This window comes from Limulus polyphemus, unplaced genomic scaffold, assembly GCF_000517525.1.
Source record: "Limulus polyphemus unplaced genomic scaffold, Limulus_polyphemus-2.1.2 Scaffold1706, whole genome shotgun sequence".
Taxonomy (NCBI): domain Eukaryota; kingdom Metazoa; phylum Arthropoda; class Merostomata; order Xiphosura; family Limulidae; genus Limulus; species Limulus polyphemus.
In genome coordinates this window covers 225,450-241,866 of record NW_013667316.1, presented here as the reverse complement: position 1 = coordinate 241,866, position 16,417 = coordinate 225,450, and the positions used below count along the sequence as shown (strand labels likewise).

General features: G+C 33.8%; 1 protein-coding gene across 1 annotated transcript in view; it reads left to right on the top strand.

Annotated features, from left to right (window-relative positions):
• LOC106464638 (alpha-aminoadipic semialdehyde dehydrogenase-like) overlaps positions 1-15,980 on the top strand; it is a 22,214-nt gene extending 6,234 nt beyond the window's left edge. Inside the window, exons 2-8 of the mRNA XM_013924795.2 lie at positions 2,902-3,147; positions 7,277-7,555; positions 7,971-8,276; positions 9,904-10,080; positions 10,904-11,110; positions 11,500-11,592; positions 15,477-15,980. Coding sequence (XP_013780249.1) covers positions 2,902-3,147; positions 7,277-7,555; positions 7,971-8,276; positions 9,904-10,080; positions 10,904-11,110; positions 11,500-11,592; positions 15,477-15,596 — 1,428 coding nt within the window. The 3' untranslated portion in view covers positions 15,597-15,980. The remainder of the gene's footprint in view (positions 1-2,901; positions 3,148-7,276; positions 7,556-7,970; positions 8,277-9,903; positions 10,081-10,903; positions 11,111-11,499; positions 11,593-15,476) is intronic.
• Positions 15,981-16,417: the final 437 nt, after the last annotated feature.

Genomic DNA, 16,417 nt, shown 5'->3' with positions numbered 1-16,417 from the left:
TTTTTTGGAAGGAGAGGCACCAGCCTACATGGAAGCCTACTCATAAAACTGGTTCCGATTTGATACTTGGCTATCCTTTTGGGTTGGGAGTGGCCCTTCTTTTTGATCAATATTGCTTCAGTACATTGTTCATGGAAGAAGGTCCATTGTCTCCTCATAATTTCAAATGCAGAGTGGTCCAATCCTGGGTCCTTGGTTGAGCACAATTTGTTCCACATCCACCCCATAATTCCAGGAAAAAGTGAAAATTACCTTGCCCACATGGTTGGAGAGTGAGGATGAGTGTTAATAATTCCAGACTAGAAGAGTTCTGTTTCCTACAGGTTGTGATCCATTCACAAGTATATATGTTGCAGCCCAAATTCCCTAGCCACAACATTGGATTTAGGGATCATGGCCCTATAATTCTAACCCCGAGCAATGGAACGTTACCTTAAGGATCGATAATGACAGTAATATACAATCTGTCTTGTTTCACAAACCAATTGAGAAAACCTCTATCTTTTCTTCAACTCCCATCACCCAAAATCTTCCAAGAAAGGTGCAATTATTAGAAAATTAAAAGGAATCAGTGCAAATATAGTGAAGTAAATACTCCATGCTCAAAACTAAAATCCCTTTTTTTGAGCAACGAACATCCAGCTTCTTGTACATGCATACAATTTAATATTTGGTGAAATAATCTTAAAGCATCATCTTTATTTGCATGTATTTACATTTTTACATATAATTTATTTTAATAATTTATTATCCTTTCCTGTCCTTTAACATTGTTATTTATCGCAACACATAAGTGGGTGTCCCCGGCTAATATTTCCGTATACTGGGCAGAGAAACTTCCATCCTTGGCAGAATGTGGTGGCATGGACTTATATATAGAAAAATAATTAAACCTTTCAAATATGCATCTTAAAACGTAATTAAATAAAATATAAAACTTAAACCTAAATACAATGCAACTGTTTATCTAACTAAATGTATTTCTAGGTGAGAAGTAACACTAAAGTAGCAAGGACAAAGCCGTAACAATGCTAAGAGCAGTTTGACTAGTTCCATGTATAATTCTTTGTGCCAATTTTAAGATAACAGTTAAGAGAACGTACTTCAAAAAGCACTCTTTCCATTGGTTATAAACATCTAGCTAAACTAAGTATTATTGGCTGAGAAATTAGAACTCAATGGTAGAAAGTGGGTGTGGCATCTGTCAAGAAGTCAGAGAAATTTATTTCTCCTTTCTCCAAATGTGACCTATGGAACTTGAGAGAAGAATATGTAAATAGAGCAATTAACCTCAATTATTTCTATATGTGGAAGGTTAGCATGCGTCAAGAAATGTTCAATCTATACAGACACAAATTTAACATTTCCGGAAGGTGTGGATCATGACAAAATAAAACTAAGAACTTTTCTTTAAGGTTTCTTTTGAAATAAAGGAACTTCAACTTAGATAATATAAAACTTTGAACAACAGTGTAAATATTAATGCTGATTTCATGGACAAACATTAATCTTGAATCTTGTGATATGTGCAGAAAAGGGTCACTGTAAGAAAGAAATTAATATTCATACACACGCTGTAGAAATGCATGCTGTAGATTTGACTAGAATTTATTATTGAAACCAATTGAAGATTTGTACTGTTATGGTTTGTGTTTTAGTGGAACATTCCTGAAGAAGCTGTAAAGTGAAACGTTGAGCGTATAATTAAAGAAAAATAACGAATTTGGTGTTATAAGTTGTTTATTGCTAGTATTAAAAAGTTTTAAAATTTGTTGGATGTGAATGGCTATGCAATTACTTGATATAGAAAAAATCTGAATGAATCTAAGTTTCAAATGGACAGCAACTGCCTGTTGTAGAAAACTACAAATGTAAAGGATGACGTTTCGAAAGTCTTCTGCCTTTCCTCTGGACCTGAAGACGAAAGGTGGAAGACTTTTGAAACACCATCCTCTACATTTGTAGTTTTCTACAAGAGGCAGTTGCTGTCCATTTGAAACTTGGATTCATTTTGAATACTCTACCTAAACAACCTATCAAAAATTAGAAAAAATCATTTTTAACTTTTAGGGATTGATGAATTATTACATAACCAGACTAAATGTCCTTCTGTCATCTTGTTTTTATTTGTTTTCATTTTCAACATACCTGGTATGTTAGTGTTGTGTAAAAAAATATTAAGGATATTTTCAAAAAACGGTTTATCATACCTAATCAATCTACAGTTCTTTGTGTTCTCAATTCAAGTACAACTTGTTCTTTTGCATCTTCATGTTTCCTCAAGTTTGTTTGGTATTAGCTTCTGATCAGAGCAGGCTACCGACTTAGAGCAAAACTAAAAATCAACCTGGTAATTAGCATAGCTATTTAAATATGCTTTTTGTACTTTCTTACCTAAAAAGATCAAAATGCATTGTTTCATTACTTGAGTATCCTCAATATAAACAATATTTAATTTACCATAAAGCCAATAATATCTTGCAAGGTTTGGCCAGCTTGGGAGATTTAGGTTTGTGTTAATTCCATAAAATAATTATTTTATTTAATCAAGCTTTTGTATATGCGTATAATTTTGAGTTTTCTAGGAAAGGCTAAAACACAAACCAAAGTTATTTTTTTTATATCCACCTAAAAATTTTTTTGCAGCATTTCATTTTGGATTACTTTTCATATTGTTTTGTATATGCACTTATACTTTTTTTTTATTTACAAATATATTTAGGATTTTTTTGAGCAAAACTGCCATGTACTGATAATTCTCTTTTCTTCTTGTAAAATCCAAATGCAATCTGTAAAGGTTTTGTGAAATATTAGCACTGAATGTATGCATAAAATTTTGAGAAATGCAAAACAACTGTCATTGAACATCAATATGAAAATTGTGTAAATTGTTTTTATTAGGTGGTTCAGTCCATGTGTCCAGCAAATAATCAGCCAATTGCTGAAGTTGTTCAAGGAAATATAAAAGACTATAACGAAACTGTACAAGCAACACAGAAAGCATGGGAGGTTTGGGCAGATCTGCCAGCACCACACCGTGGAGAAATTGTAAGGCAAATTGGTCAAGCGCTGAGGCAGAAAAAAACCCAGTTGGGGAAATTAGTTTCTCTGGAGATGGGTAAGATTTTGCCTGAGGGAGAAGGAGAGGTATGTATTGGTATAGCATACTGCTCATTTTATAGTTGAGTGTAATAGTCATATTCTGTTCTTATTATTTTTCATTCAGTTGTATGTGCCGTTTCAGTATATAAGTTGTATGTATTCTTGTATGTTAATATGAAAGAACTTTTTTTTCTTCTGTTTTTATTATCACACCCATGTTTATGGGTGATACAAGTTTTGAAGCATATCAGTAGCGTAGTGTAATGAGACAACTTTGTTTACAAATAACTTTAAAACATGTTTTTAGTTGTGTTCTGAACTTGGTGTTAGAAACTGTAGATATGTATGTATTTTTGTTTATTGATAAAATATTATTTGTTTAGATATTTAAGAGGTACCTCAAGGTTGTTTCTTACTGTACCTCTGTCTTAGAAGGTACTGGTAACTTAATGACATTATCTGCTTAGTGAAGCTAAAAATGAACATGCCAATCAGTTTAGCTAATTAAATGTACTTCTCCTACATTTATATTTATAAAGATTAGAATTTCTTGTTTTATCACTCAGTGTTAATGATATTTTTTTTTTTTTGAAAGACTCTATTAGTAAACTCTATTAATAAGAACATTAGCCACATATATTTTTGGAGACAGTATTACTTACCATTATGTTACAGTATAGTATTATCATTACCTATTTTGAAAGACAGCATTCAAGAATTGTATTTTCAAAAATAGGTATTACCCACAAGATCTGTACTTTCCGAAATGGAATATACTTTTATATCTTTTACGAATTTACTATTAGAACTTGTTTTTGGAAAAATTGCATACCTGAATTTCAAAAAGCATTATTACTTGTATTTAAAATACATCAATACATATAATGAATTTATCTATACATATAATGAATTTATTTTAGAAGCTATTATTATGAGCAGAAGCAGGGCTTAGAACCTCATACTGATATCTGCCATGAGTGCTGAGGGGATGGATGTCTCCCTCACAGCCCCCAAGTGGAGCAGGGATCTGGGTTAATCTCTTTTGTGGACTACCTCTTTATTGATCCCAAATATAGCAAGGGGCTTATTGGGGCTACCACAGGTAGTGGATGGGTTACCATCATCACCAACTCTCAAGTGAGCACCTGTACATTGTGTGGTAAGCATATTGGGAGCTGTGCTATCAGGGTGTTGCCACCCCTTCCTTGACTTCAAATGAACAATGTTGTGTGGCAAGTCCAGTGGGAAAAGTTATAGTGAGCAACTTTGTAACAAAATACCTCCATCATTTAATGGCTTAGTAGCATAGCAGAGGAGCTGCTTGTGGTGTTTCCTAAGGAGGTCCAATTTTTTTCCCAGCTTTTGGCATTAGAGGTGTGCCCCCAAATAAGCATTTGTGTATCATGAAAAGTATATTAGAGGGTGTAATGAATACCAGGAATGAGACACTTCTCTCCCATCATTAAGACCTTGCAACACAGTTGAAAATGCTTCATTTGCCTTCTTACCTGTGTCAACAATAACAGGTAAGGGAAGGCTCCATTTATCATGACCATTTTATGGCAAGTTGCCAGCCAATTATTTGATGTAAGTATGGGCTTCTTGTGCCCATGCATAATGAGCTCTCTTTTTTTTTGGCAACCTTGTCTATTGTGGATGCAGAATGGGCATTAGATCTAGTTTATTCCTTTATCAGTGTATACCTATCAACCTCATCTAATATTAGGTGGAACTATTCATTAGAGATTTCATTATCACACAGGATTTTTTCCAACAAAGTCTATAATGGTACTGAGCTTGGCTTTAGCCATAACACCTTTTTTGCACATCCAGTTCAGATGGTGATTGATATATTTCCCAGTGATCCTAACAAGGCCACAGCCACTACCAGGGGTGCTTCAATAATTGTAGTTAGAAGGTTGGCTTCAAACATACTAAAGCCAAAGGCACCAGCAATTAAGGATGTGTTCATACTATTGACAGTATTGAGCATCCTATAATACTTCTTGTTGAGAGAAGCTTGGCTATTTCTCTTACCCCCAAGCTGCTACTGAAAATCACCAATGTTTTGGAGTTGAAACCTTTGTTGTTTGAAAGCTGTTTCACCTCCTGGCCATGCTTCAGACATGTGTGCTAGTGCAGAGTATAACCCAAATGCATTACTTTGCCCTGTATATGTGACACTATGTTTTGCAATGACTATATTGCTTATCATTAGCTACAGGTCTAGTCCGTGTAGGATGTTTACAAAGTTAGATCTCACTAAAGAATATGAAATTTATGGTTTAACTTGAAGTAAACTCAAGTGGCATGGGAGTGCTATACAAGCTGATCTTTACCCTTTTGGTATAGTTAAACCATAGGTATTGTTTTTTGTCCCATTAACTATTACCTATAAAGTTTCCCCAACCATGGCTCTACCTGTGAATGTTATAGATGATAGCCTCTTTTTCAAGACTTGACCAGAAACCACCATTTCATACCCACAATAGCAGTCATCTGAAACATTTGAGGCTGCACTTTTCTTGGCCCAGACTGTAATAAAGGGTTTGTGGGCATCCACATAAACCTTGTTCATGGTAGCTGTAGCAGCTACAGTGGTGCCCTGGCTGTTGCAGCTGATATTTTTGGTAGATTTTATGGTTTCATTCAGTAGAAACACCTTAATTTTTATTAGAGCAACTACAGCTTGAGCATCTGTTTATAGCATCTGTGGTAGATATTGAAGAAGCAAATGATGTATATATGATCCTGTAGCTTTTCTAGTTGATGTATTTGGTTGGTTGTGCAGTTCCATCCAGCAGAAGTTCCTTGGTTTTTGTGAGAGCAATTGTGGCTTTGAGCAAAGCCATATTCTGAAGGTTGGCTTAGTCATACACATTATAGATGTAGTTATTATCCAGCAAGAGTTTCCCAGGCATTGTTTGTGCGCTATCGGGAATAATGCATGCCTGCTGAACCCTTATGTTTTCATTAATGACACAGGTGGCACTATAACCACATTATTAGTGTCAGTTGGATTAAAAGGAAAATGTTTAAGCCAATGGTGATCAGTGTCCAAATTATCCATCTTGGGGATAATATTTGCACTTGATTCTACTGATGAAGTAGCCACCCATCTACTTTGTAGTTCTTCTGTGGGATTTGTAACTGCTACTAGATTTCTCGCAATAATATTAATGAGGAGTCTGTTCTTTTTTGCCACCTCTGTTTTTTAGTATACTTTGAGAGTTTGACATTAGACAAGGTTCTGCACCCATGAGCTTTGGAGAGATGGTTCATTTGTACTTGTGTCAGATGGAAAGGGAATCTCCAACCATAATTTGGAACTGCTGAGTTACAGCTTCATTGGGTTGCCATTTTGAATGGCAGTTCTTAGTTTAACATCATACTCAGTATATCCCTTTAATAATAGTTTCTAATTGGAATCAAATGTTTATTTTTATCCCATCACTGTATCCATTGTATCATGCATTGAAAATAATTTTTTTGTTGATGCTCTAGCCTTTATACCCCACAAGTTTGAGTTGCTCATTAAGCATGCATAGATGCAACAACCCTCCACTAATAGGAGTATGACACACTCTCCTAGAGCAGCTGGCTTCCTCTCTAATACTTTACATGAACCTCACTTTCTTGATTGGCACATTTCTCACTTGCTCTCAATTTTCAGTAATTTATTTCCCATTATTTAGGACGTTGTTCATACTTGTTATTCTTTTGAATTTGTTTGCTTTGAAACAACTTCATTATAAGGATAGGAACTCTTCTTTATAATTGAGAGCACTGACCCCTCCACCATCTTTAGTGTGAGATTATAGCTCTGAGTGGTTTAGAGAGGTAAGTAACATTTCTGAAGATACCATTTTCTTTACCTGAAAATGTATTTCAGATAGATACCTTCCATCTTTCTTCTCCACTTGTAATACATTCTTGACGAGGCAAAGGAAATGTATAAGATAACCTTTGGCTGTTTTTTTTTATTTTAGTTCTGTTAGTAAAAAAAATAGTGCTTTATAAATAATTATGTATTAATTTTTTCTGTTAGTTTTAAAAAGTATCAATTATGTATGTCTGAAATGCTGTTACCATTGCTGTTTGAAGTTCTTATGAAATTGAGTTTTAGTAACTTTCATTTTTTTTTCCAATGTAATTTAATGAAATATTTTTATAGGTTCAGGAATACATTGATATTTGTGACTATGCTGTGGGCTTGTCGAGAATGATGGAAGGGAAAGTCTTTCCATCAGAACGTCCTGGTCATTCACTAATTGAAATGTGGAATCCTCTTGGGGCTATTGGGGTCATCTCAGCTTTCAATTTTCCTGTGGCAGTCTATGGTTGGAACAATGCTTTAGCACTAGCCTGTGGAAACACTGTTTTGTGGAAAGGAGCCCCTTCTACTCCATTAACAAGTATTGCTGTAATTAAAATTCTGTCTTCAGTGTTTGAGGTGAGAATAGACTTACTGTTACACATAGTAACTGTACATGGAAAAAACAATTTAAAACAATTCAGACCTGCAAATATTTGCTTAAGACCTGATGATACTCAAGATTTTAAAGTAGACTTTTAAAATATTTGTTAGCAATGTGAGGTCAGAGTTGATAGAGGGGCAAAATATAAAGATTAATAATAATAATACCTTAATTTTTGATGAATAAATCTTTTTTTGTGTGTAATATGCATATTGTTCAAGTTGTATTTTTTATGGTGTGTGTGAATAAAACTTTTTAATAATTTATTACAAGAAGACTTTATTGCCTATGACTTTGGGCCTAGAAACCATTATTGATTTTAAACAAAGAAAGTAGCAGAACCTATATTTTATATTTTTGTATGTGGCATCTTTGCCATCTGAATTGTAGGCAAATGGTCTTCCTGGTGCCGTTTGTTCTTTGGTTTGTGGTGGAAGTGAAATTGGAGATGCTATTGCCAATGATACTAGATTGCCTTTAGTATCATTTACTGGAAGCACTGCTACAGGACAGAAAGTAGCTCAGGCTGTCACCAAGAGATTTGGTAAAAAAATTCTGGAGCTTGGAGGTAATAATGCTATAGTTGTGTGTGAAGATGCTGATGTTGACATGGTGGTGAGATCAGCTTTATTTGCTTGTGTGGGAACAGCTGGCCAAAGATGTACTACAACCAGAAGACTTATCATTCATGAAAAGGTAACAATATCACAAAGTATTTTCATTTACTGAAAGAAAGTATCCAAAGCTACTGGAAAAAAATTAAGTATTTTTTAAAGTATGTATACTTGGGTTGTGATAAATGAGCAAAGTTATTTCATTAAATATTTACTGGTTTTCCTTTATGAACTTCAAAAGTGTATATCTATTAAGTATAAAAAGAAAGTAGTAACAATACAATGGGAAACTAAACTATATTGTTTAAATATAATTTACAAAGTATGATAATATTAATTTCTTATCCAAGAGATAACTTAATGAATAATGTTGTTTTGTTTCTCGTACAATGTAGCTGATTATTATTTGTTTAACTCATTCTGATTGCAAAATTGGATTTTTGATGAATAATAAAACTTGTATGTTAAAACCATAAAACCTGTGTTAAAAGAAAGATACTTACTTTACCCCAAGTTTGTTTTAACATGCTTACCATAGATAAGATCTCTCAACTGGCCACATTAGTTTTCTTTATTATTTTAACTAAAACAGTGAAGGTAAAACTTGTAACACTGCTGTATCATTTAAATTATAAAAGCTGGAAAACAATTGTTACTGATTGTTATATTTTGGAAAAGTAAAGTATTTTATGATTCTAATTTCTGATGCATAAAGTTCCCAGGAGCATTCCACATCTTGACTGAGCCCCCCCCCCCCCCCAATAATTCTATAGATACTGATTAGCTACACAGTATTGTGTATTTGCTATAGCCCTACTGACTTTACAGTGGCTCCCCATTTGAGAAATCATGATCTAGAGAACAGCACATCCTAGCCTAATCAGTGTATCATATACATCATTATTAATATATCTATCAATTTATCTAGGATTAAGAATAGAATTATAAAATGCTGTTATGAGACAGTATAGAATTTGGCAGGGTTAAAAATAAATAACTAATTTAAAAATTATGTTCATCAGTACAACAGTTTTTATGCTTACCACGTGTTAAGGTTACCTTAAATAGACAAGTAACATGCCAAGTTATTTAAGATCATTCACACTTTTAGCACCCAGTTTAACAGGATACTAAACTGAAGTTGGAGAGTAAATTTAATTTTTTATTCTTCTACCATTAATAGTTACTGAGTTTACAGGAATATCAGCTGTTTCTTATTATTATGGAAGCAGGAATGCAAGTTTGAGAGTTTGATCCTCAATGGTTTGTTTGTTGTAACCTTTATTTATAATTTATTTTTCTAGTTCCATATCTTTGCTTTTTTGTTTCATTAGGAGCAGTCTCCTTCACACAACTGGTTGCAGATAATGAATTATAGTTTTAAATGTAGAAAAGATGAAGGAGTTTGTTTTGAGTGCTTGCAGTGATAGTAATTTTCTTTTTCTTTAGGTTCGAGTTTCATTTCATATGTGAGGTTTAGGAAGAGAGATTAAATATCTTTTCCCACCACTGTGTGAACCAACCCTATGTCATTCTGTGGTGCATTATAACATTCTCACATTGCAATTTGTATGTGATATTTGTTATTTTGACTTTTTTGTCTGGGCTTTTTTGTTTTTTGAACATTATTGAAGGTATGAATGTTAAGATTAATATATAGTGTAGCTGTTCTGTTCTTGTCTTATGTTTAACTACTTCTTTCTATTTAGCTGTATGATGAAGTTTTAGAAAGACTGAAGAAAGCCTATACTCAAGTTCATATGGGGGATCCACTTGAACCTGGTACTTTATATGGACCCATGCACAGTAAACAAGGAGCAGAGATGTATATGAAAGCAGTGGAGGATGCCCAGAAACAGGGAGGGAAGGTGGAATATGGAGGAAAGGTACATCTAGATAAAAAGAATTATAAGGATATGTATATTTGCATCTGAGAGTGCATAGAAAAGTTAAGTTTGGATCAGAAAAAAGAATGGAGTATATGGAGACAAGTATATTGGGATGTGATATTGGTGTGTAAAGGAAAGTGTATCTTGATCAGATTGAAGAAAATAAATACATTTTAACATGAAGGATGGAAAGATGTAAATTAGAGGTACATATGAATCGACATGAGGATAGGTTTTAGTGTAAAACTACGTGTAGATCTAAAGATAGTAGGATGGTTGTTAGAATAGATGTATATCTGAATAAAAGTTTAGTTATAGTTTAGAGTTTGTCTAACTGTCCTTCTAGATTAAACATTTCATATGTATTTTGTAAGATAAATGTGATGGATCTACCTTTTTAATATAATACTGTAACAGTTAAGAAGTTTTGTATATTTTCAGAAATTTCAAAGCAAAAATAATTGATCTTATAGCTTATTCACTTAAAGTTTTCATACCTAATTCAAATAAATACACCTTCCTATCAACCTGTAGGCATTTGTTTAAATGTTGCCAAGCAAGACCTTAAAAGAAGTTTAATTATCAACAACATTAATTAAACAATCTCATGACTATCACATATTTAAAATATGATGTGTGTCTGAAAACCACTACATACTGGCTTCCAGTACACTTTTATACTTTATTACCATTTAATACCATGTATGCATTAACATACATGTTGCTGTGGGTGTATTTGAAACTGTTGGCCTTCTCTGTTATTGTAGTGTGTTTGTAAATGTATGAATCAGTATTAACTTTTAGATTTTTGATTATATAGATTGTTGACAGGCCTGGGAATTTTGTAGAGCCCACAATTATCTCTGGATTGACCCACGATGCTGAAATTGTGCACAGAGAGACATTTGCTCCAATAGTGTACGTCCTCAAAATGAAGAACACTGAAGAAGGATTTGCCTGGAATAACGAAGTAAAACAAGGTTTATCCAGTAGTATATTTACAAAAAACTTGGAAACTGTGTTCAAGGTACCTGGTACAAAGTTTTTTTTTGTTTGTTTTCTTTCTAAAGAGTTTTACTTCATTATCAGGAAATAAATACAAGAGTAAATTGTATTGTTATAATTTATAATAACTAATGTGACATATGACTTAAATTAATTATTTTATTGAACAAAATGTGATTTATAACTGTTTTTATGTAACAAAATATATTATTTATGAATAAATAATAGCTTCATGTATAATAGTTTAGAAGTTAAAATAGCTTATTGTAATTTGATGCGTTATAATTAATCTTTGTTTTCCAAAATAGCATATGATCATCCCTAAAGTGCCATGTTTTTGTAGTTGAACTAATATTATTTTTAATTTCTGATTGTTATCATTCTGACTTACTCCTCTTATACCACTTACAGTGGCTTGGACCTAAAGGTTCTGATTGTGGCATAGTGAATGTCAACATCCCAACAAGTGGAGCAGAGATAGGTGGTGCTTTTGGTGGTGAAAAAGTGAGTTCCTTTGTTTTTATGGAATTTTGAAATCAGTGGAAAAAGATGAATTAGCAAGATAATGACACTTACTAACAAAACACTGAGTATGGAAAATGTTTGAAAGATTAGGAATTCTATATTCTTATCTGGTTTAGAATGTGGCAAGATCTTATATGTTAATAAGTTGTATCCCCTATATGTTTAAATAAAAAGTATTTATGTCTGTTAAGTTAAATTATTGTAAAGTTCCCCTGTGTCTGTCCGAGGAGGTACAAGATTTTCTGTCTCTACAGACTGTTGCACCTGTTCATCATCTTTTTCCAGACTTTTTGTTGTCCTTGCTCCAAACCAGAGACTGGTGCCCTGTACTTGGTTTGTCCCACCTGTTTCACTCACAGCGCCTTCAGACTTGTTCGGCCTTGTATGTTTTGTTAGCATTCAGATCATTCGTTCGTCATTTATGTACTCTTGGGTTTCACATTCCTCTTTCTTTGGTCGACTGGCTACCGTTCACTTATTCCAAACAGTAGCTTGCCTTGTTACCCTTATTAGATGCTTCTGGAGGTGGCTGTAATGGGCTGCTAACTCTTTCAGCATGGGTTTGGTCTCTGGGACTGACTTTGTAACCATCAACTGGGTTGATCAACTGGAAATTTCGAGGATTTTGGTGTGCAACCAAGAGGTCTTCTCCAATGTCCTGGAGCTTCTCACTGTAGGTTGTGTTTTGGTTAATTTTTTTCCATCTGGCCAGAAATTAACAGGTAATGATCCATTCCTACTTTTCTTAAGTGGTTGCTTATCTCAATCACCAGGGCAGCACTCATTCTCCATCTCTCCAGAGGCTCGATATTCCTATCATTGCATGTCATGTTCAGGGTGCTTTCACTCTTGTCATGGATTGGATTCCTGTAGAGACAACATTTATCCAACAGAGTAATAGCTCGATCCTTTTGTTTTCCAGTGGCTTTGACTTCAATGGGGTATGCCTCACATTGAGGCTTTTGCTATGTCTCTTAACCACTAATTGCCTTGGTTTTGGTCTCCAGGTCCTCGTCTTCTTGCTTTGGCTATGTTTTCAGTCAAGATTGGATCTACACATTTGTCTATCCTCCTGTTCTCCTTCTTCTCTGGGTGATTTCTTTCATCCTTGACACTTCTTGTTCAGTCCTTCTGATAGCTCTTTCCTGGCTGTTTCAGCTGTGGTTTCTGCAGTTTTTCCAGCTTCAACTTCCTACTCCATTACCTTTTCCTCAGTCTCCATCCCTTCTTTGCCATCCTCAGTCACTGATGTTTCATCCAGACCTTCCTCTTCATGCCTGGTTTCCCTCTGGTCATTGGCAAGGTGATCCAGCTTCTCCCGATGGTTAGCCTTTCCTGAATGGAAGTTTTTCAATGCAAATGGAATTTTTCTGTCATTGGTTTCTGGGTCCAGGGTTTTTCTCCCTGATAAACCCACTGTTCTTAGTCATGCAGATTTCCCATCTTGACTTTTGGATAGGAGGTTTTCGGTCTCCTCAGTCTCATATTTTTGGGTGGTCCTGTCCCACACCTTTCCTTTTACCCGATCCCACAGGTATTTACTTCTGTACTTTACCTGTGGATGTGTTCCTTCCAGATTTGTCATTCATCATGGCAGGCTGCCTTTCCAGATGAGGATATTAATGTGGTCCTGCACTGCCTCACTTTGCCTACATTCATACCACTCTCCCAGTGCTCCTTGTTTCACCTTCCTTTATGTTTTTCTTCTTTCTCCTATTTGCTTATGGGTGGCAGTAAGTCTGTTTATTTGCCATTGATGTTTCACGTACTCTTTGTCCTTCTACATATCTCGTCCTTTTTTTGGATTGTTTTCCCTCCATAACACTTTGGCAGCTTGTGAGAATAACTCCCATTTAGCACTTTCTCTTCCTTCTGTTTCACACCTTTGTCCTAATCCTGATCCATATAGATTTCTTTGTTCTATACATGCTCTTCTCTGTTATTTTGCCTGCGTGGCTTCCTTCTTTGGTGTCTGTTCACACCTCTTCCTTCATTGGCAACCATCCTCTGTTCATGTTCTTTCTCCCTCTTCCTTTGACAGTTGGGTTCGGCTCTTCCTTCCATTGGCTTCTTTCTCTTTATTGTCTTCCTCTCCTACTTTGTTCCGTGTGCCTTCTCACCCAATTTGACACTTTACCTTTTTATTGACGTTTCATCTTTGTAGTCCTTTGTAGGTATTTCTTCAGTCAGCCATGTGGACTATCTATATGTTCATCTTTCAATATTTGCATCAGATTGCAGTTTTGTTTCTCTTTAGGTTATTGTCTCCCACCAGTAGCCATTCTAGAATATCAGAATTCAGTGAGACTTTGACTGGATAATTTATTTTTCTTATTTTTCCCTCTTATTAATGCTAATTGTTTGGATCATACTCTGTCCACTTACATATTATAATTCCATGGCCATGCAACTCACACTGCAGAGATGGAGTGTTCCACAAGATCACTTGTAGATTTATCCTCACAATAGAATTACTTCATACGTTTTCCTATCTTCGAATCTGACTGTCTCATCCACCTATTCAATGTAGAATTCTAGTTATTTATGTGAGAGGAGGTAAGTGTATCAGAAATACATTTTCAGTGTAGGAAAATTAACTTTTATTCTATAATAAAATATCAGGTTAACTAATAGTTAGGTTTAAGGAGTATAGTAAGTCATGACAAAACATTCTGATGACTCAAATCCATGATTATTAAATGTTATTTAAACAACACACACAAATAAAAGACTTATCATGAAAATAAAATATAATAAAATGTTGACCTTTGTAACAAATATTGTTAGCAAAAATCACAATACCTGACCTGACAAAGGTAACAGTGATGCCATTTTTAAAGTTTAAGTCCTAGATCTTTGTCAGTTTTTGATGAGTTTGTTTATGATTTATAACTGGAACTGCAGTTAGCCAGATAAAGTATGAACAGAAATATGTTAACAAATGTCAATCAAGTTTGCAGTGGATACATCACAGATATCTTATTGTATAACTTTGTGCTTAACAAACAACAATTAATGAAGTTCAAACTAATTGTGTATATGAAATAGAATTTGCTAATCAAAAAAATTTAAAATTCTATGATGAAATAAAGTATTTCTAATGTTTTTTCAAAATGGTGTCTGAACAAAAATTTTGGAAATTACACAACCTAAAAAATTATACAAATACTAAATCAAATTTTATGAATATTTTTTAAGCTGGAAGTAGATATGCTTCAGTAAGCTTGTACTAACTTACATGCAATTTGTTTAATTATTTCCACACTGAAAAAGAAAAAAATCCAGTGATATTGTATGAAATGTATTACAGAGAGTAATTATAATATCTGTAAAACTTTGTATAAAGGTTCTGTATAATCCCACTTGATAGCTTGAACACCATGATATTGTTACTGTAATTTAATTGTAACAATTAGTTGAGAGATATATTTGTTCTTAGCTTCTTGTGTAATATGAGAGTTCAATTATTTCTTCAACTTTAAAAAAAAGTATTCTCTTTACATCAGGTACAAAGCAGTGAGTTTCATTACTAGTGAAAGAGTGGCCATTCTTTCAGATGTTTCATATGTTTTTGGTCCTGTTTTAGGACTACTATTGTTTTTCTTTGTTTATCTACATTACCTTACCAGAACCAAATGTTTGATAATACTTAGCCTAGAAAATGTAAAGTTTTTAAAAGGGTTGTGTTTGTTTACAGAGATATTTTTACAAGAGTATGCTGATTTGTTTACACAATTATGTAAGATTAGAAGATTTGCAAAAGTAATCTGTGTTTAAGTTATGAATTTCACACTTTAATATTTGCCAATCTGTAGAAACTAAGAAAATAGATTTAATTAAGCTCAAACCCATCTGTATTACAGCATACCGGAGGTGGACGAGAATCGGGCAGTGATGCTTGGAAACAGTACATGAGGAGATCAACTTGCACTATAAATTACAGCAAAGACTTGCCTCTAGCTCAAGGAATTAAATTTGAATAAGAATCTAGTTTTTATACTTACTATACATAAAACTACAAACAAAGAATATTTTTAAACCTTTCAGTAAAGGAATCTTAAGGATATCTCAACTGTGAATTGCCATAGCTAGTGCTTTAGGTGCCAAAAGCATCATACTACTGAAGTAATTGTTATCATGGGTTTTAGCCATGCTGTTAAAAATGCAAAACATCAAAAATATCAAGGTTTTAAAATGACTGTTTTGTTCTACTTAAATGTTAATAACTTTGAATGTTGACATTTTTTATACTGTTTGATATTACAATACTAGTTTTAGTGCTTACAGAAGTGATATTTGCACTTCTGACTTATGGTTTTGAGATAATTGGAAGAAAATAATAAATTTTGATAGCAAGCTGAACAAAATGGTTTTTGGTCTCATCATCTCAAACAGCCAGTTAATATGGGAATGAAACTATAGGACATTTGTTTTTGTTAAATAATGAGATTATCCATACATATTGGTTTTCTTTGTGTGACAAGTTCATTGTATGAGATCTCACGTTATTCAGCAAAGCAGCAAAATATATGACTGTGCTAATCATTTTCAACTAGAGATACTACTCCATCATCACCAATATAAAACACTGACTCATTGACCCTTAATATTTGGTGTAATACAAATCTGCAAAGTACAATATCTTATTCAAGGAAATAAAAATTACTCTTCTAGTTAAAATAAAACTGTTTATTAAAAAAACACCAAAAAGACAAAAAATAATTGGAGCTGAAGTTGATTACTGCAGAATTTTTTTATACCTTAGTATTTCAGTCAAGACTTCCCCCTCCCCATTACAACATTA